General features: G+C 38.6%; 1 protein-coding gene across 4 annotated transcripts in view; it reads left to right on the forward strand.

Moving 5' to 3' along the window:
* The window catches only part of LOC108412142 (speckle type BTB/POZ protein), a 112,932-nt gene that overhangs the window by 58,033 nt on the left and 33,954 nt on the right, over window positions 1–20,945 (forward strand). For all 4 annotated transcript variants that reach the window (XM_037544827.1, XM_037544824.1, XM_037544826.1 and 1 more), the window contains exons 3-6: window positions 6,815–7,130; window positions 8,276–8,397; window positions 8,865–9,016; window positions 20,132–20,259. In XM_037544827.1, coding sequence (XP_037400724.1) covers window positions 7,053–7,130; window positions 8,276–8,397; window positions 8,865–9,016; window positions 20,132–20,259 — 480 coding nt within the window. In that variant the 5' untranslated portion in view covers window positions 6,815–7,052. The remainder of the gene's footprint in view (window positions 1–6,814; window positions 7,131–8,275; window positions 8,398–8,864; window positions 9,017–20,131; window positions 20,260–20,945) is intronic.

Consider the following 20,945-nt stretch of genomic DNA (forward strand, 5'->3'; position numbering starts at 1 on the left):
TATACTCTGTACTGTATACTATGTATACTCTATATAATTGTTTTTTGTGTGTAATTTATATATGTTTATAGATGTTTACTTTTTTTCACAATGCAATTTATCCAGTTCAATGATGCACTTTTTGACCTTCCATTACCATGTTCAAGTGGCACAATCTGATGTTTTTACCTTTTTTATTGCTTTTTCTTTTACTGTCATGTTCCTAGATCAGATACATATTCAATTCCCACACATGTGACCTTACTTAAAATGGTCAGATCAGAATTTGTGTGACTTTTTTTTTTTTTGTCTGATTCTTTTTCACCCACATCTAGCTGTGGTACTGAACAGCTGCGAGCTATTCAGAGCACAGTATCTTGGTGATGAAGGGTTGTTCTGTCAGTTAGGTTGTTGCTCATCACGAAAGTGGTTAATTCACAGGACATTATCGGTTAGGATGGGATCATTTCAGCACACAAGTTCATTCACATTAATGACCGATTCGAGTGACTTACCTAACCATCGAGTTAGTAAGATTTGTGAAATAATTGAGCAATGTAATGTGAACGCAGCTTTGTAATAAAACACTTGGTGAATATTTTTTAAGCAGTGATGTCCATGGTATGCTCATTAAAGTTAGTGTGATGTAATTTATCTTAATACAGCGCAAATTTGAGATGCATGATGATATCAGAATCATATCAGTATTGGCAGGTAATTGCTTTAAAATTTTCTGCATCAGCTGGTGTTCATAATGGGCTGACAAGTGAACCCAGTAATATTCAGAGTTAGTTGAAATATTTTCTAAATCATTGACTGTAAACCTCGAACAGACAATTTAAAATAAACTTACCAAAATGTCTGGTACGTGTGACGTGTGACTAAAGTGTTGCCCAGTGTGAAATTGTAATTAAACCTTCACCACTGTTCGCTTAACGTGAACATGTCATTGAAAATCTTGTTTTGCATTATTAGTTCCAAATGAATATAGATTGCATTTTATTTTGAATGGTATTTATTTGTATATGTGTGAAAAATCACAGAGATGGAATAGATTATGGTATGGCATGGTGGCAATTTCATTATTGTTTCCAACCTGCCTAGTTTGCTTTAGCTACAACAACGCAGTCTAGTTCTGTAGCATAGCATATCAACTGGACACTCGGCATAGCAGCTCTAAACCCAATCTTTAATATTTTGTACTATAAGGCTTATCCAACCTACCAACCATTGCTGGGAAGGAACCCATTAGCAGAAAGAGCATAGATAGGGCAGTTATAATCTTTGGACAACTATGAACTTTGAGTTTCAAAGTTTTACCAGAACAGTTCTTATTTTTGAAGGTATTTTATAATTAATTGAAGCAGATTAACTGATCATTAACAGATTAGTCAAAAGATTATCAGAAGAAGCTGCAGCCCTGCAGTAACGATCAAATTCAGGAAGCAAAGTTTTCTTAGAGCATTAATTAAACTCTGTGAGCATGACAGTAAAGGTATGTGGGTAAAGGGTTCAGTTGCTCTGTGGCCCTTTCCACTTTTCGTCTTAAAACTTTAAGAGCTGACCTTTTCTTTGTCTGCCTGCTGCCTTTTTTTTTCTTTCTCTTGTTCTCTTCTTCCTCCATGTGTTACTAACGGCATTTTTTTTGGTTCTGTTCTTCCAGTAGTTAATCACTCCCTTCCTCGTTAATAGGTGCTCCTCTCACCTCCCCCCCCTCTGTTTCTCAATCCCTCTTCTCCTTCCTCCTCTTCTTCTACGACTTGTTCTATAATTTCTTGAAGGTTCTACCAGGCCATGATCTATCCTTTCAATCAGGCGCTAATTAAAGAAAAAAGGAACGGACTGTCCCTCGCTTCCCTGCTTGCTGGCTGAGGGAGGTGCAGGTTGAGTGACAAAGGTGAGAGAGAAGAGCATAGAACGAAGGAGCCAGAAAAAAAGATGAAGAGGTGATGAGGTGGCTTCAGTTTTTTGCCAATGAGAGACAGGGAGGAAGTGAAGTGTATTAGTTTGTTTAGCTTGTTATTAAAAGTTCATGCCTGAAGTACTTCATGACGGGCCTGATAATTAGCCAGTGAGTTGAATTGGTTGTTTTATTTTAGAGCAGTAAAATCCCCAATCTGAGAATTACTGTGGCTCTTTAGGGTTGTTCTACACTGTAGCATGGCTGCATTGTCATTTTTATAATCAGTTTGTTTGTCATTGTTAGACATTTCTATAAGAGCTGTTCATTTTCATCAAAACAAGTTTTTTTTTTTCAGTACATGTTGCACCAGCTGGGCTGAGTTAGAAAATGATATTGTCTTATAATATTTTATTTATTCATTTTTGAGACTTGGCTGTTTTTTCTGTAGTGTAGAACATCTGTCACATGCAGGGGTTTTACAAGCTTATAGGGGGAAAAAAACAGTACTACTTACTCACTTAATTTCACATCCTCTACAGACAATACTTATTTTAGTGTGCAGTTACTATGTATTTGCTGAATTTAACATATTGAGAATAAAGTAAATAATGACATTATAGCTTACACAAATATTATGGCTCATTTTGTATTTTATCAATTATTTCTTCCAAAATGTTGATGTCCAGTTTCCTTTTTTAACTGTTGTTAAAGCCTGTGAGATTCGTTTAGTCATGTGCTTGAGTTAGTTCCACTTTCACAGACACAGTTTAGTTCTGAGTTATTAGTTTGTAGCTGCTGCGCTTATCCATTAGCATTTAGAATGTTGTTTGTTTATAATGTTGCTTTGTGTTTGTGTTGCTGGTGAAAACTAAATGGATGAGTAAACTGTGCTGTGCATGACCTCTTTACATTAAGAAAAGTGCAAACCATAAAGTTCTTTACAGGTTTCTTGAAAAGACCACAAACTTATCTACTATTTTAGGCTTGAGAGATGCCAGTTGAAAGGTAAAGGCGTCAGCAGACTTCTTACGGAGACGATGTCTGCCTGGTTTCAGCGACCAATCTGCTGTAATTGGAAAAACAACCAACGAAAGAAAAACGAACAACTGCAGACGTTGTGCGGAGGCTTCGTTCACCATGTCGTGCACATGGCAGCTGGATGACCTCAGCGGACGAAGACTCTGTGAAAAATCCTGTGATTGGACGTGAAAAAGGAGGCGTAGTTACGCGGAGTTTCAGCTTCTGCAGACATAGTATTTCACTGTAAAACCTGTATTTGTTAAATAAACAATGAATATCTCCTAAATGTAAAATGTTAGGTCTGTTATTCGGTAGTACTAACTAGTACTAAGCACCAATACATACAGGTTATGTTGTAATAAGTTTCGCAAGAGGGCAAGGCTGAAGTTGGCTTTCTATTCACCAGCTTCTTCTTTGAATTTCCCGTTCCACCTTAAATGAACATTGCTATAGTTAGAACTGTGTAAGAACTGGTTTCCAGCAGTCATGGAACTTATCATGAAATGTGACCGTGCCATGTGGAGCATCGCGAGAGGCAACACAAAACTGCAGAAAGTATGGGCACTTATAAGATTGCAAAGGCGCTTTCATGAGAATTTCATTTTGCGAGAGTACTGAGGCCTTTAGTGTTCCCATCCGCGCTGAAAACCCGCTCATTTTCATGGTGTTTTTTCACTCATTGCTCCCATTCCACTGGGTGTTTGTGTCCTAAGTGCTGGAACAAATTCGTGCTTCTGCTACATTTGGTTGCAACTGTCTTTTGACACAACTTGCACTTTACATGAATTTGTTCAACATCTGACTGTTCGAATCCAAACCAATTCCACACCACTGAACTGATGTTTCCACCTTTCTTTGGCATGAGCTCACTCCTCTGCGAAGCTCCTTCATCTTGGAGTGTTTTTTTGTTTTTGTTTGTTTGTTTGTGTGTGTGTGTGTGTGTGTGTGTGTGTGTGTGTGTGTGTGTGTGTGTGTGTTCTCTCTACCGCTAAGGTCAGCGCACAGACCTGTGAGAGATTTTTATTAAGATGTGGTTTTTGTACGTCTTGAAACTTTGAAGAGTTTTTTAGTTGGTATTTTAATTAAAGTACAAGCAATCTAAACATGTGCAAACTCAATTGTACACATTGTGTGAAAACAACATTAATTAGAATTAACCAAATTAATCATGAAAATCTCCCAGCACTACTTTGTTGATGGCTTCACACACGTCTATGTGGTCAGTTACTGACTGTTGCCTCACAGGCTGCTGCTGCCTTTATGTGAATAAAAGTGCAGAAAGCTCATTCTTTGCTTTTCTGTGCTCTGACCAGCTCCACCGCTCTTTTTCAAACTTGCCTCAGCTTTGTAATAAGTGTTCATATAAAAACATCATTCTGTCCAACCTTATTAATTAATTCTTTTTTACTGTAGTTTTCAGAGCAAATTGTAAGTTAAACATTGACCAAAAATATCTGATCAGGTGTTTTGTATGTTAAGCCCTGTTGGAGCTGAATTAGTTCCTTGGGAGTTTGTAGTTTGTAATTGGAGTGATTACAGAGATCTGTATATGTGTGTGTGTGTGTGTGTGTGATTATTTTTTTGGGTTTTGTTTTTTCTAGCTTGAAGACAAAACTACAGCTTAAGTGGAGCTTTATTTGACCCAGTTCCTAAATTCTCAAGTTCATGACAAGACTACTGAAATCCATAGCATTTGGTGGAAAGTCTTCTTTCTTGTCCTGTTTGTACCACGTTTGCTATTAAGCGGCATGTTTTGTTATTGTTCGGCAGCATGGCTCCTGTTGCAGAATGCTGCCGTAAATGTTCTCACTGAGGTCAATGGACTTGTGATGTTTCAATCAGGGCTGTTTGGGGTAATTTGTGGAAGTTACACAGATCTTTAATCCCGCACAAATTACATTATCGGGTCCTCTGGTGAAACTAACCCAGCTTGTATTAGGGCTTTTTTGTGATATGTATTGTGATGTTGCTGACAATACCCAGCCCTAACAATTAGCAATTTCATACATTTTAAAAGTGAAAAAAAGATTGTTCACTTCTTCTGATGTATCTATTCTCACTGAAAACAATTACTGCTGTGGTGTAATTCTCCTGGGACAGTGAGGAGGAGGAGAAGGCTGCATCTCTGGAGATAGTGTTGTTTCTCATGCATTTAGAAACAGCAGTCTTACTTAGTGTTGATATGTTTCATTAGATTTGTTATATTGTCAGATGTGCAGTTTAAGTCGTGTGGACCTTCTTATCATGTGTTTGTGTGCAATCAGATGTCACATTAAAATGACAAGTTTGTTGGAGTAGGATTTTTGTGCTGAGAGGGGTTACTGAAGAAGAAAAACATATCTAGCTAGAAACTGATGACAAGTAAACATTTATTATGTAAAATTTGCTACAACATCCCGAACTTGGGCTGAATTTTGATGCGTCAGTGCTCAGCTGTAAGTCTGGGCTTTTTGCGAAATTAGTTTTGGTACCGAGGCTTGAGCACTTAGTGGAAATGACTGTGCTGTGTTGGACTGGAGTTCACCAGAATGTTATTGATAGATTGAACATCACTCTTGTTCTGTAGCTTGTTGGCTCAATAATGTGGTTTCTGGCTAGACATGCTTGATTTTCTTGCTGCAGTTATAACTTCCAATTGGAATGAATTAGTTGCAGCCTTAATTGACTAAGCAAATTTGGGCCAAAATTGCCTTTTCAGGATGATTAATTGATTAAGTAGTGAAGTATCTGCCCCTTTCCGATTGCAGATTTTAAACACTGTTTTCACAAATTTAAACGAGTGTAATATTGGATAGACAGAAATGGAAATTAGATTTTGCATTTAGCCAAAAATAGCTACATACAAAGATATCTTACTTGAATTTTGTAGAAACTTTAAATATTTGTATATGTTAGAGATGCCACAAGGAGTGTTAAACCCAGTCTGAAAAAAGTGAGTGTTAGCGTGTTCAGTGGTACATAAAGATTCTCACTGAAAGGCCAGCAGAAAGTAGCATTATTGTAGTGGAGCTAATCTCTTGAAAAAGCTAATAAAGTGAAGACTTGTTCATTAAATGCTGCACATCAAGCAACTTACATATCATTTGAACATAAATTGCACCTTGAGGCTTTTTTCCTGTTAAAATATGTGTAGATGTGAACATGGTTACATAAACAGAAAATACAACTGGATACATTACTACAAAAGCCTAAAAGTTTGTCTACAACTGATCACTTTGCTGGTGACATGGGGCAACCAATCAGAGAATAGGTAATTTACATACCAGTATAAAAAGGAAAGTAAAAAAAAAAATGTTGGAAGGTCCAAGAGAGGTTGGAAAACGGTCATGTTAAAATGAATTATGACCGTGTTATCAATAAACCTCAGGGAAGAAGATAAAATAGTATTATATATTAATTATCAAAAGTAACAAACGTTCTGATTAAGCTAATTTTGTGCACTCATATTTTACAAAATGTGTTTTTAAACAGAAGTGTTTGACTAAATGATGTACATTTTACTCTGCTAACCAAATTTTGTATTATTTCAAGTGTTAAACTTCAGATTCAAGAAACTGCTATTGAGCATGATTTAAGAGTTGGAACTGAAGGTTTTACTCAGTAATTCTCAGCTCATTTCGAGTAGAGTAGCTGCTTTTATCTTGTTTAAGAGAATCAATATGTTCATATTATTGCATCGCTAATCCTGACACACAGTATCTATGGAACTCCTGTTTGGGGATTATAGCCGATAACTTGGCACAGTGTCTGTTATTGCCGATTCTGTTCTTCATACTGTACATCATGGTGTTATTGTGATAAGAGGGCTTGACTCAATCTCTCTCTCTCTCTCTCTCTCTCTCTCTCTCTCTCTCTCTCTCTCTCTCTCTCTCTCTCTCTCTCTCTCTCTCTCTCTCTCTCTCTCTCTCTCAGGTTCTGCTGTTGTTGTGACGCTCTTTGTGTTCTCCCTCCATGTTCTCTCCATGTTTTCTGGACGACTTTGAACCTCAGTGTGTGCGCAGATCCTAGCGGCGGCTGTGCTATGTCTGCATAAAGTTTGTGCGAGACTGTGAGAAGTGCTACTCAGCGAGAGAGAGAGAGAGTGTGTGTTTGGGGCGTTGTCTGCTGGCAGTTGTAGTGCCCTCTTCTCCCCACACGCTCAAAGCTGGCGATGTCCAGGGTCCCGAGTCCGCCCCCTCCCGCTGAGATGACCAGCGGCCCAGTGGCCGAAAGCTGGTGTTACACACAGGTGAGTATTGAAGTATGTTTTTAATATGATCTCTTTGTGCATGCTGTACTCTACATGTCTCTCTGTAATAGTGATGGCCATTTTACCAGTAATTGAATCGTGACAAGCTATTTGATTAGTGTTTTCAGAGAGTTAGCACATCGGATTTCAAATCAGGTTTTTATTCCACAGAATAAAACGATTCTGTTAAATACCATATAAAAAGTAACCATAACTAAGTTTGGCACAATTATTTTGTAATCTCCTGATATCAAGTATTTAATCTGCAGTAATGAACATGCTTCTGCTTTCTTTCATTGTATTTGTCGAAAACACATGTTGTTTGCTGCGACATAAATATAGCACTACGTGTTGAATGTGTTTTCATCAGTTGGGTTGACACAAATACAATGAAAGAAAGCAGAAGCATGTTTATTAGAAGACATCATGGTCTAAAGACAAACTGATTAACAGCCTGCTAGACTGCTTTTAGAGTGCTGCAGGGCATAATGTTTCTTTATTTGATGTATGCAAATAAAACTTTGAGGCAATGTAGAGTAGTGTTTGTTTATTTGAGTTGGGCTGTGGCTGTAGTCAGTTGGGAACTACTAAGTGTCATTAGCTAGAAAGTAGAAGAACTAATCAGCTAATTTAATCACAGTGGGTTTGACTGACTAATCCAGTAGTCAAATTTTTAAGCCCATTCCTGCTGTGTAATAAAGAGAGTGCTCTTGCCACTGTGATTTCATCAGACAAAGACAATGAAAGAGAAATTTCTATGAACAAAGGATATGTGTATCTGCATACACATGATGTTTATGTGCAGCAGTGAGCTTTAAGGGACTGTGGCACATTACATACCAGTCTCATGTGAGCAGAAGTGCAGAGACCTATAGGGCTAGTCCTCTGTCTGCCCTTTTCCTTTCTAAACTAGTGTTTGTTCATTTACCTTTTTTCCCCCCTTTTTCCTCAAACCCATTTGTTTCCATGGTGTATCAAGATGAAAGTCAGTTTTGATGTGGCCGATTTTTGAAGTCTTGGCCGCCATTTACCAATATATCAAAAGAAAAGGACAGGAAAGGGACACAGATGCATAAATGTGTGTGTGTGTGTGTGTGTGTGTGTGTGTGTGTGTGTGTGTGTTTTTGCTTTTGCATGTGTATCAGATCAAAGTGGTGAAGTTTTCCTACATGTGGACCATCAACAACTTTAGCTTCTGTCGGGAGGAGATGGGCGAGGTCATTAAAAGCTCCACCTTCTCCTCAGGAGCCAATGACAAGCTCAAATGGTGAGAACTTTTAGGAGCTTAATGAGACTTGAGGCTACTTGATTTCTGCTTTACCTGTTCAGGCCTAGACATTGGCTGCCACAATCACACAACTAACCTTGATTGGAAAAAAAAGTAATTAAAATGTATCTTCTTAAAGAATCTGCAGTAATTAATTGGCAGTTGTTTGATTTGTATTATGCACTTTTATGTTGTTTATTTGTAATTCTTCTGTTCTCCTGTCTGAGGGATCTCAATTCACTAAAGAATTTTGGAATCGTTGAAGGCCTATGTAGAGCTTATTTATGTCTGATAGTCCATGTTTTATCTTTTCTCATATTTAAAATCTCTGATGACTTAATTGTCTAAATTCTTGGTAGATTATTCCATTACTAACAATCAATAGTTACGGCCTTAAACTGGACTAGAAATTACTTGAACATCAGTAACACTGACTTATCTACTTTCCTCTTGTCCGCTTTGTGCAGGTGTTTGCGAGTGAATCCAAAAGGGCTGGATGAGGAGAGTAAAGATTACTTGTCTCTCTATTTGCTCCTGGTCAGCTGTCCTAAGAGTGAAGTGCGTGCCAAGTTCAAGTTCTCCATCCTTAATGCCAAGGGTGAGGAGACCAAAGCCATGGGTGAGTGTACACACTGAACATGAAACATTCAGCGCAGAGCTCAGATCAGAAATTCTTTATCAGTACATTCAGCTCTAGACGGTCTAGTCTCTCAACCAGATTTCTTATTACCCTGACTTATTTATCTCCACATTGTAGAAGGGTATATGTTTAAAAGGTCTGCCTGATGATCATCAGAGCAAAATGTACAAGGACTTTTTGTTGGTGCAGGTGTCAACATAAATTCCAATACAAATATAGGAAAAAAGATAAACGCAGTTTTCTACACTAGATTCTTTAGTTTAAAAAGACTTGTAGAGGTGGGGAAAAAACTGCTGGGTGGGTCATGAAAATGGAACACTCACCCCTCTGTTTCTTTCTGATTTTAACATGGCATGTGGGGAGTATCAGACAAAATACTGCCCTCTTAGACTTCAAATTATGCTCGGTTTTCCTTCAGTGGTTTTGTGTGGTTAGTTTCATCTGCTGTATAACACTATTGAGCATGTTGTGCCATTACACTAGTGCTCAGCAAACACAGTCATTATGGATAAATAGCTGATGAATCAGATAGTACTTGAAAAATACCCGGTTGAACATTTGGTCAGTATTTGAAGCACAGGCCCAAATATACAGACAGCTTTGTAGAAATATAGATCAGCCCTCTGTCTGTGTGTGTGTGTGTGTGTGTGTGTGTGTGTGTGTGGCTGAGAGATAAAAATTAAATTCATGATGTTAATGAAATAGCAAAGACCATTTGAATGCACTCTCCCCCTCATAATGTTTGATTTAAGTATAGGAAGTGTGGTATGAATTTTGAGTTTTAATTGGTGCTGGAGCTCCTTAGACGGAGGTCTTGAGGCCGTCTCGTTTGATGAGTTAGAGGGAGTATGTGTTTAATTGGGTTATATCGAGTCCAAACTGCAGCAGAACTGAGTTGGATCTAGGAGCTTTATGCTTTCAGTGTTGTGTGTCTGACTTTCAGTAGGATAAGTATGTTTTTGTGTGAGTAAAAGTATCTGTGTATATGCATGAGAAAATTAGAGCCTGGCCGATTTATTGGTTGTCTGGTGAAAATGTTTATACTTGTTTACACTTTGTGTCAGCTTGTGTTTTTAAATGCATCACGTTTGGATTTCAGGTAACCGCATGAAACATGTAAACACTCCAGAACACGTTGCGAGTGGATTACAATTGAATCTCTCAAATCTCATTCGGTGGTCAGAGATCATATTTAACACAACTGTAACCAGATTGCATTTTTGTTATCTGCATATAGTAGTCCTGACTAGCAGGTCAGAGAATAAACAGTGGGAAAAAACATAGAAAATATGTGAGGGCTGGAGCTTTCTCCATTTTCAAATGTTTTTTAAAAGTGTGTACCGAGCTTGAAAATCTAATAATAGATTAAAATTAGTTCCACAACTAAAGATTTTCTTTTAAAAAATATGCCAATTCAGATTTAATTGTGCATCCGTTCATTTTATTAAAAATATTATTTTGTATCCTTTGTATTATCCTTTTACATTGGGTTTCTGCTGTATGAGTCCAAGAAATTGGCAGTTAAAACATCAGACAGGTATTGGTCATTAAAGCACTATCAAACTGTTGGACTCTATTATCCAGTATTGTCAGATATTGAAAATTTCGCTTCTTAACATCAGTACTAGTCATAAAATGTTTATATTTGTCGGGCTCAAGAGAGCATCAGTCTGTATTTGTGTAATAGTAGAAGTGTGTTTGAGTGTGATTTGCACAGTAATTCCTGTGCTGGTGGTCCCTCGAGTGATTGCCGCGTGCGGAAAGACGGCAGCAAAGGAGGAACAGTTATTCCTCTCAACACCGCTGGGTAGACTCTTTTCCTTTCTCCCCCTCTCTCTGACACATCACCCCCCCATCTACCTCTTATTCCTCCTGCACTCTTTGTTCTTCTCTGCTTATTTTCTGAGGCTCCTCTACTTCTTTCCCTGTGCATTTATTGCCTTGCTATCATTACATCATTATTGTATATACCTCTGTACGCTTGTCAAGGGAATTTAATGTGTTTAGTTTAAAAGCTAAATGGTAATAAGGCAATGGGGGGAGCTAAGAGGTGCTAGGCTAAGCACACATCCTTCAAAGTGACTAAAAGTGAGCCAAAATGAGGCAAAAAGTTGCCCCACTGTGTAAAATGCTCAAATAAATAAATGAAACAATTTTTTTTTGAAAGAAGTTTTACGACTGCATGATAATGAAATGTTTAGGGCTGCAACTAAAAACATTCATCAATTAATCTATCAACTGATTACTGATGAGTTGATTAATCCAAAAGATTGATTTTTTCCTCAAAAAAAATCGAATTGGCGTTCCATTCAAGTTCCTTCAAGAACTCCATTCAGGAACCCCAGAGCGTCTTGTTTTTAGGGCATTCATTAGAAAAGATGCGGGTCCCACCAAGCCCATTGTGCACAAACATTGCACCTACTGGCTCTGACAGGCAATGTAGAATAAGCCCAGATTCCAGCCTAAACATTTTCTCAGACACTTATTCTGTGGACATTCTAAGGTAGCAGACAGACGACTGGTTTTATTAATGAGTGTATTTACCAACTAATAATGATTTTTATTTTAAAAAGCTCTCCCTACTAATGGTAATTTAGTAAACATGAATAGACAACACTTACGGTGGTACCTTATCATCCAGAATAGCACCTGTTTAATAAACAGTTTCTTTAGCAGGAGGTTCAGGGGAAGTCAGTAAAGCCTAAGGTACACAAATTATGATATTGATTAAATTACAGATGAAACATGACCTACACGTCTTTATCAATAAACCATGACCTCTGACAGAAAATGACGTCATTGCATGAAGTTTTTTCCTTATTTTTTTGTGCATTTACAGTTTATCGCTTACAGTTTGTGCAGAAACTGCATGGGAGCATGACTACTGTCTAAATGGCTGATATTTATTGGATTATACACATGAAGAAATTTTACAGCTTACTTAACTTATTATTATTATTATTGCTATTAATAATTAAATATATAATTCAACATTTTAAAACTTGCCAAATTGCAATATGGAAAAGACATTGAAACTTTCAATATTTTACCTCTGGTTTACATGCTCTCTGTAATTGATATACATTTTTATATGATCCATTTGTTGTTAAGTACTCTATAAAGTACCCATGATTGTCATCATGCTTGTTCTTTATTTAATCTTTAAACTGTAATACTCAACTCATTGTTCATTTCAAGGTAGTATTATTCGATATGAATTTTGTTGCTCTTATCCAGAATGATCATGTTACAGAGGTAGAGAGAGACAGAGTTAAGATACTGGTCTGGTCTGATATGCTTACCCGTGTAGAAAATCAAGCCTTAGTCTGCTGTGCCCCAAAAAATAAAACTTTGGCAAGAATGCTTTAAAACCATAGAGATCAAATCTAAATATTTAACAGTTCTGTAAATGATATACCAGGTTTGATTGGCAACATAAAGTGGTTCAGCTTACTTCAGAGACGCACAGGCTCAGTTCTAACAAAGCTCTGGTTTGTCGTTTCAGTAAACTTTCACTAATGACAGTGAGCTGTGGAGCTATTGTATGTGTGCAAGTTATTAGAGTGGGGGGGAGGAGAGCGTCTGCCTGCCCAAAACTCTCTTCAAAGCGATGGGAAGCGGAGGTGTGAGTCTTAGTCACGGATTCATCTTTCTGAAGCATCCCAGGTAGAAGTGAGGGAGGGGGAGGAGAGAAAAGGCTGAAAGTACGAGAGGGAGCTGAGAGGCTGAACAAGCTCGTATTTCATTTTCAAAATTTTCTCATTTTCTGCACCTTAATGGGCGAGACGCACTCTCCGGTTGCGTAGGCCGCCCCCTCCTCCTCCTCCTGCTCCTCTGTCTTTCCGTTCAGTTGCGTCCTCCATTCCCTCACTCTCACAGGCCCTTCCCCGGGGAGGTGGAGGGACCTGCTGAAGCCCCTCGCTGCAGAAAATGAAGCCCCTGACAGCGCTGTTGTGAGACGGGAGGAGTTTTTTAAAAAGGAGGACGGCGAGAGTGCGAGAGATGGAGGGGGAAAAAATGGCAGCAGAAATCGGTTCTGGATCATTTAGAATCCAATTTAATCCTGGCCTCCTACTGAAGCAGTGGAGGTGGGGGAAAAAAAGGGAGAGAGTCAGAGAGAAAGAGAGGGAGTGTGAGGGGTGTGTGAGAGAGAGGGAGAGAAATAAAAACAAAGTAAAGTGCTTTAATTAAGAGGGCTGTGTGTCAGCAGAGGCACACTGCATTACGGCTGATGTTTATGAAGCCTGTCTGAGGTGTGTGTGTTTGTGTGTGTTTAGGCTGCGTGTAGGTGATATTAGAAGAAAGGAGGATGAAAAGACAGACCAAAAAGACGACGCGTTTTTGAAAAGTGTTTTTCCATTACGTAACAGTATAAATAGATAGTAAAGGTGGGCAGTATCACCTTATTTATGTTTATCGTGATAATTTAGGCCACTGCACACTTTTCTAAGCATATAGTGGATTTTGTCCGTACTCAAAGAACGCTGACCAACTGCATGTTTCTTTAAAAAGTATGCATTATAAGTGCTGTTATGACCTGTAAAGACCACTTCGCTCAGCTGAGGCAGGCATACTGCAAACCTCTATAATCACTTCGAGCTCAGTTGGTGGACTTCATATATTAAAAAAAGTACTTCATGCAGTATTGTCAGTTTTGTGGGTGGGTGGGTGGGTGGGATTAATTAACCTACCTAATTCTGTGGAGCTTGATTCATGCCATTGCCAGAAGTTTCACCCAAATTTCACCCAAAATATGGCAATTCTGTGTTATTTTTTTTCTCTCCCACTTGTAATAGATCAAGTGAATAGTGGTGAAATGTGGAGCAGAAAAATAAAGTGAGTGGTTTGTATAGTTACAGGCATGTGCCCATTCATGCATTTCTCCGCTGGCCATTTTGCAGCCCTGTTGCTTGGTGTATATTAGCTAATAAAACACTTGGCCAGTGATGAATGTGTTAGATGTGCTTCAGCTCAGCTGCCTGGGTTGATGAAGGAATTGGAAAGTTAACTGTAGGATGGATGGATGTGGCTAAAGGCCTGGGTGTATTTAGAGCTCTATAGCTTCATAGCCTCTCTATCGATCCTGTCAGATGGTTATTCAGATGAATTTGTGTGCTGTCTGTTACTGCCTTGGTGCATGCTTTATTGCCTATTTGACTTTATAAAGCCGTAAAGCAAGTGAATCAGTGCTTTAGCATGAATATTTATATTCACAAGGAGGGTTATTCACTCCTAGCTTTGCGAAATTCTCTCTTATCTATGCCACATTTTCCCTTATCAAGGCTGCGAGTGTCTAAGGCCTAAAACCATTACATCACATAAAGTAGATAATTAATCCTATGCTAAATCTTCAAGCCTTTAAAAAATTGATGAATACCTTTGTTATTTGAATATTTGAATAGCTTTTCAGTTTATTGAATGTGTTTTTAGTCTTCATCAGTTTTAGTGAAGTCAAGAGGTTTCTATTTGACAGTGTAGATGGCGTCTACCTAACTGTAATCAATACTGTGATATGTCATTGTGTAGAATTCTGTGCAAGTTCCAATTTCCAAACCTGGAAAGTTTCACTGTAATTTGCATGTTTACATGATTGTTTAGGGAGCACAATTACATATTGCATAATTATATAATCTACATTTAATTTAGATTTGACTTCCATTTCGTGTCCATAAGGTTAAGTCTGTACTTTATGACAAAACCATGGCAAAAAAAAGAATAATGATTCATTCACAATTTAAATGAATTTTGCAGATTTTTAAACTTTTGCATAATTAAATTGTTAGAATGTAAAAAAGTTGGTCTGAGTGGTTTGATATGAATTCAGACATTCCAGAGAAACCAAGTCAGAATTGTTCGCAGTGATGGGAACGAGACACCTGAAACCTGACACAAAATCTTTATGAATATGCTGCCTGATGCCTGAAACGTTCTTTTCCAGTAGGTTTGAGATAAGGGGCATTCCAAGGCAAAATATCACTGAAAGGAAATTTTGCCTTAACATTCAAATCATAATAAAATATATCCCTTGAATTTATCGATATTAGAGTGTCGAATTTTCACTCCAGTTAATACTAAAAAGCTACAAGCAAGAACTTATGAAACAAAACTTCTGTTTCCAGGCCTATACACCGTGGAGGACTTGGACTATAAAGTGAATGCCCCCAGTGCTCCTCCTTCACTCGTCCGTGCCTGTTTGCTCTGTTTAGCAGCTGTGGCAGGGCAGAGGTGTGTTTGCGTGTCTGGAGCAGTGCCGCTGGCTTTGTCATGTTTGGGCTTGGGTTCAACATGAGAGCTGGAAGCTGCTCTGTGTTCTGGCAGGTTCATTCACACTGGCAGAGTGCCACGCTGCCGTTAACCTCGCACAATGCCCACTGACTCCACACAGCCAAAGCAAAGCTGCTGGCACAGAGTACATTACGCTTATAGTTCCAGCAATTTGTGTGGCTGCATGATGTGGAGAAAAAAATGTGATGTGTGATAAAGTGGTTGGATATTGCAGTGACCGAGTGAGATGTATTAACTTGTGATTAAAGTAAGCTTATACAGTCATTACAAGAGGTAGTATTACATGCCCGTCTTATTTTAGCTTATAGAAGTGATGTTTGGATGCTCAGATGTCATCTTTTTTAAGTAAAGTTTAATTGAATTTGGATTTCATTTAAAATATTTGACCTCTTTTAGCATTAAGAGTGCAACAACACACAGAATCTTGGGTTTGAAGGCTTAATAATAGACTATTTCATTTTGGTTATCATTTTTAGTGCTGCCCTTTACTATGTGTTTATCATACAAACCCATAAAGTGATTATGTTAAAAATACATTGCGTACACTTATAATACACCTTTGCAAAAAGATTTGTAAAGTTCTGGTTCTGGTTCCACTAACTTACTTTAAAAGTAGATAGCCGCGATTAGCAACAGTTTAGAAGTATGGTAATTGAATCAAAACTTGGCTTTATATTCTCCTGATCTAACACAGTCACTACACAATAATAAGTCAGTGCCAAACTGACACACTAGCCACAAGCTAACATGCTAGTCACTATACATTGACAAAGTAGACTACAGTGCAATTAGATACAATGTTGTATTGTTTGCAATGAGAAAAATACTATAAATTGTACACCCTTGTAGAAAATTGATTATATAGCAGTGCAGTGAAGGGTTAATGCATGTTTGAGGTTGTTTAAATTAATTTCATGTGAAGGACTTTTGTATTATGAATATCATTTTTCTGATTGTTTCTTAGTACATTGTACTATTGACTCTAAACTAAACTAAAACTTAACACCTTCCATTGGCTTCTATTACAAGTGTACTATGAGTCAACAGGTACAAGCAAACACATGTCCATGGTAATAAATGATATAATACAGATAGAGTTTAATATAGAATAAAGATAAAGGCTGAAAAAACTTGAGAATTCATTTAATAAAGCCTGAACCACCCCTTTAAAAAGGCCCAAAGCTGTTGTTAAATGTTGTGGTGCTTTTATTGAGGCTCGGTGGACAGGGACAGCGTTGTGTCGTATCATATTGAGTGCCTGAGCAGTAGGGAGATTTACTCTTGTTTGATAGAGTAGGAGATATTGATGAATGTTTACTGTATTAGATTGTATTGATATCTCTTGAGAGGATGTCGATATCCACGTGTGTTTGTGCTGACACTTCACTACAGCGGCCGCTCCTCAATTAAGCTTGTAGTGTGTTTTTTGTGTTGTATAAGTACAAACTGTAACGATCTCTTGCTTACATTCTCTCTCTCTTGCGTGCGCACAAATACACACAGATTTATTTAATTTCCAGTCAGAGTAGACATTAAGTAGATGTTGTTCATTTTTCAGCATCAGACAGAAAATTGCACAGACACCTTTACTGCTGAATTTCTGTATTTAAAGTTTCACAGAAACCGGCAGCTTTTTTGTGTGTATTTGCAAATTTTCTTCTTTTTGTCTGATTTCTTTTATGGCTTCATAGATTCTTAGTGCTGAGTTGTCTCCTAATTGTACAAACTGACAAACACTAAAACAAGAATGGAACTTAGATTTTTTTCTTCTTCTCTCTCAATGATTTAAGTTCTGTTTGTCGGATGGTAACAGTGTTGGCAGTCTACCAGGTCTTGCATGGTTGTTAGGAGTGCCTTTTTCTCTGTAATTTTTAATACTTTTTTTTTTTTAAACTTTCTTTTGCAAGTGCGTTGTCTTGCATCTAATCTCCTCAGAAATATCTCCTGAAAAATGAATGAAATGAATGACGAATTTACTGGTATTAACGGTTTTGCCTGGAAATAAAATTAATGAAGGGCGGTCTCTGACTTTTGCACAGTTCTGCATGGTTTTTTATTTATTTTTTTTTTTTTATAAAGTTTAGGCTAGTGCAAGTTGCACTTTTGATTGTGTGTGTGTGTGTGTGTGTGTGTGTGTGTGGGTGGGTGGGTGTGACCTTCTCTTTCTCTCTAACCAGTTCCAGCACATTGGGCACTGAGACCCCAAAGCCCATAGCTAGGACCTGAATATGGATGTTCTAACGTACACACCCACCCCTCCTCCTTCTCTCCCCTTTATTCTTATCCTTATCACACTTCCCCTGATTGCCTCTCAGTCTAAATCAGTTTTCCCTTGTCTGGTCATCAGGTCACTGACCTCTCCCTCGCTTGCTCGCTCGCTCTTGCTCTCGCTCTCTCTCTCTCTTGCTCTCTTGCGCTCTCTCACTCTCTCTCTCTCTGATCCTCTGAAGTGACTTTGATGCTCTGTCAGCAGTCACTGAGGTCTAGCCTGATTGGCTGGTTGCCCCTATGACTTTGCCCTGCCTTAACTTTGATTGGTCAGTTGCCAGACTGGTGCCCAAGCGCATCCCTGAGTTGACCCTGAAAAATCTCTACAGGCCAATCAGTCTCTCTCTCTTTCTCTCTCTCTTTCCCTCTCTTTCCTTCCCTTATGTCTTTTTTTGCTCTTGCCTTCTTCTAACCGTTTTTTCACTGTCCTCTCACTCTTTCCCTCACCATTGTGCCATTTTCTTTCTGCCTTTCTTCTTTGTCCCCCCCCCCCCCCCCCCCCCCTCTCTCTCTCTCTCTCTCTCTCTCTCTCTCTCTCTCTCTCTCTCTCTCTCTCTCTCTCTCTCTCTCTCTCTCTCTCTCTCTCTCTCTCTCTCTCTCTCTCTCTCTCTCTCATGCTCCCCTGTGGAGCGGATCAGTGTCACTATCAGACTCTCACCATGTAAGACACGGAGCATTTCACACTGCGTTAATACGCCCACACACAGACAAAGCAGTCAAATAGCCAACTATGAAAGAGATAATAGAAGAACAGACATGGAAAGAAAAAACCATAGCATAGGAAGCATAACATTTTGACAATTATTTTCACTCTCGATAGAGTTTTGGATAAACCATCAATGCAACTGAAGTATCTCTTCATCTCCTCCTCCGGCTCACACTTTCTCCACGTAGTGTAACTCAGGGGACGAGTCAGGGCATGTTGAAGGTTTGGTTGACTTGATTTCATTCTGCATTTGTCAGAATATCAGTCATCCTGTGTTCTGACGGACTCATTACAAATAAGTTCAAATTCATGCCCCAGGCAGCACCATTGAGAGTTCAGCTCTGCAGTAAAAAGGGGTTAATTCACTTCTGATTCCTCTTCTATTCTGACTGACTTCTGTCTGATCCTGTCTCCTCCTTTTAATTGCAGACTCACACGTCACTTTTCTGAGCCTGAAAAAAAAAAAAAGCCTGTGAAGTTAAAATGATAGTGTCTCCTTTAGCACAGAAATACTTGATAAGCCAGTCTTTGAAAGACTACCAGTTTTTAGTTGTTAAGTACATTTTATTTTTAGGTGCTTTAAAAAAATACAACTGATTACTCTTTAAATTATTTGATTACTAATATTATTAATAGTGACCACGTTAATTAGATTTATGCCTTTGTCAGACGCTCTCAGACCACCTAACAATTTAATGATATCACAGAAGTAGTTGAATGTAGCATTAGAACTCTTGACCAAGCATTGTTTGCTTGCGCAGAATAGGGATCAAATCCTAGTCTGTCACATAGAAGGCAGCAGTGATTCCCTCTATGCTATACCAACCATTAAACTGTTGTGTGCTGTGAAAATATCTTTGTTATACTTATTAATTCCTGTCATTTCATCCATCAAGACAAGCCACCCATTCCAGCAGCCTCGTCTGCACTGCACTGATCATACAGGCTGGCTTTTAGCAGTGCTGCAGGTTTGTCCAGTATTCTGGCAGCCACACTCTTTCCCTACAGGGCTCCTGGGGCAAAGGCTATGTCCATTGAGACTGTTCGGCTCACACTTTGTCTTCTGTGCACGTGCACTGGTCACTTCAGTGACTGCTGTGCTCTGTTAGTGACCACTGAGGTCTGACCCTGATTGGCTGGTTGCCACCACCAATTTGGCTTGCCCTTACTTTGATTGGCCAGTTACCAGGCCAGTCCCCAGCGAGAGCACAGATTCAGCTAAAAGCCCTGTGCTGTCCCATGATACACTCCAGTGGAGACCGCTCTCTTATTCTCTTATTCATTCCTTCCACCTCTCTCTTCATTCTCTCTCTCACTCTTGCTCACTGCTCTCCCCACTCAGTGTCCAGTGAGTAAGGGGAAGAAATTAGTCATCGCTGGTCGACTTCACTTGATTTTTCTGTCCGCCAAGATAAATATATGCCTCCTGTTGTGAAATAGGAAGTTTCAGCAGTGGCATCGCTTCAGTTGGTTTTGCTTTAAATCAGAGAGTGTACATAGAGTGGCAGAGGATGTGGATTTTTGAAAATTGGCACTGAGACTAAGAGGTGTATTTGCAAGAGAAACATAGGTGTAGGAGAGCTGTAAGCACCTGCCTATGATGTGAAATAAACAGTTTTACAGAGGGCTTATGATGTTGGGTACATGGACATGGAGGTTGTCCAGAAAAGGCACAGAAATTACTCTGTTGGAAATATGAAATAATAAGAAATATTTAATAAATATTTATTTTCATTAAACCTTGGCTGAGGTTGTACAAATTATTCATTTAAGGCTGGACATAACTGAAATGTAAATGAGTTAAAGCCTGTCATTGTTCTTTATGTTGTTTGCAGAAAGTCAGCGAGCCTACCGATTTGTTCAGGGCAAAGACTGGGGTTTCAAGAAGTTCATAAGACGGGACTTTCTGCTGGACGAGGCAAATGGGCTGCTTCCTGATGACAAACTGACCCTTTTCTGTGAGGTAAGGCTGCATCTGATTGGCTGCTTCTTGATCACTGATTTAATTACATATCTCCATTCAGGGGCATTGAACCTGATACAATAATCGATTGTGGATCAGCTGTTAGAAGTAGAACTCATTCCCTTTGGCTGCCCTCATCTCTTATTTAGAAAAATAGAGAACTATAACTGAGCCTACAACAGAGTTCTGCCCACAGATCAATATCATCTGCTTGTATCCTGATGTTCTTTGGGGTTCTGTGGTTCATGCTCTGTCATAAACATCATACACAATACCTGTTTTATTTCACTTTCTCATTCCAAACTACACATTATTTGAATTATTATATTAAGTGAACAGATACTAGGATGAGATCTGCCATCTCTATATGCAAACTAACATGCCTGTCACCAATTTAGATAAGATCGGTTGAAATGAGGGTGAACTAATGTGTGCTTGTGATGCAGAAAGGATTTATTTACAAATAAGAAAGCAAATACATAATTGGAAAATTTAGAAAAATGCATGCAGGTCCAGTTTCCTTGGAGTCTGGTCTGTCCAGTGTACAAGATTTAAAAAAAAAAAAAAAAAAAAAAACAGTGTAAAAATCCCAGTGGTTAGTCTTCTTTCCAGCAATGATTGTACGTTTGAGGTGCGAGAAGCCCATTGGCTCTTTAGATTTCTATGTGGAGAACATCATGGACATG

Source organism: Pygocentrus nattereri, chromosome 14 (assembly GCF_015220715.1).
Source record: "Pygocentrus nattereri isolate fPygNat1 chromosome 14, fPygNat1.pri, whole genome shotgun sequence".
In the NCBI taxonomy this organism is placed as follows: Eukaryota; Metazoa; Chordata; class Actinopteri; order Characiformes; family Serrasalmidae; genus Pygocentrus; species Pygocentrus nattereri.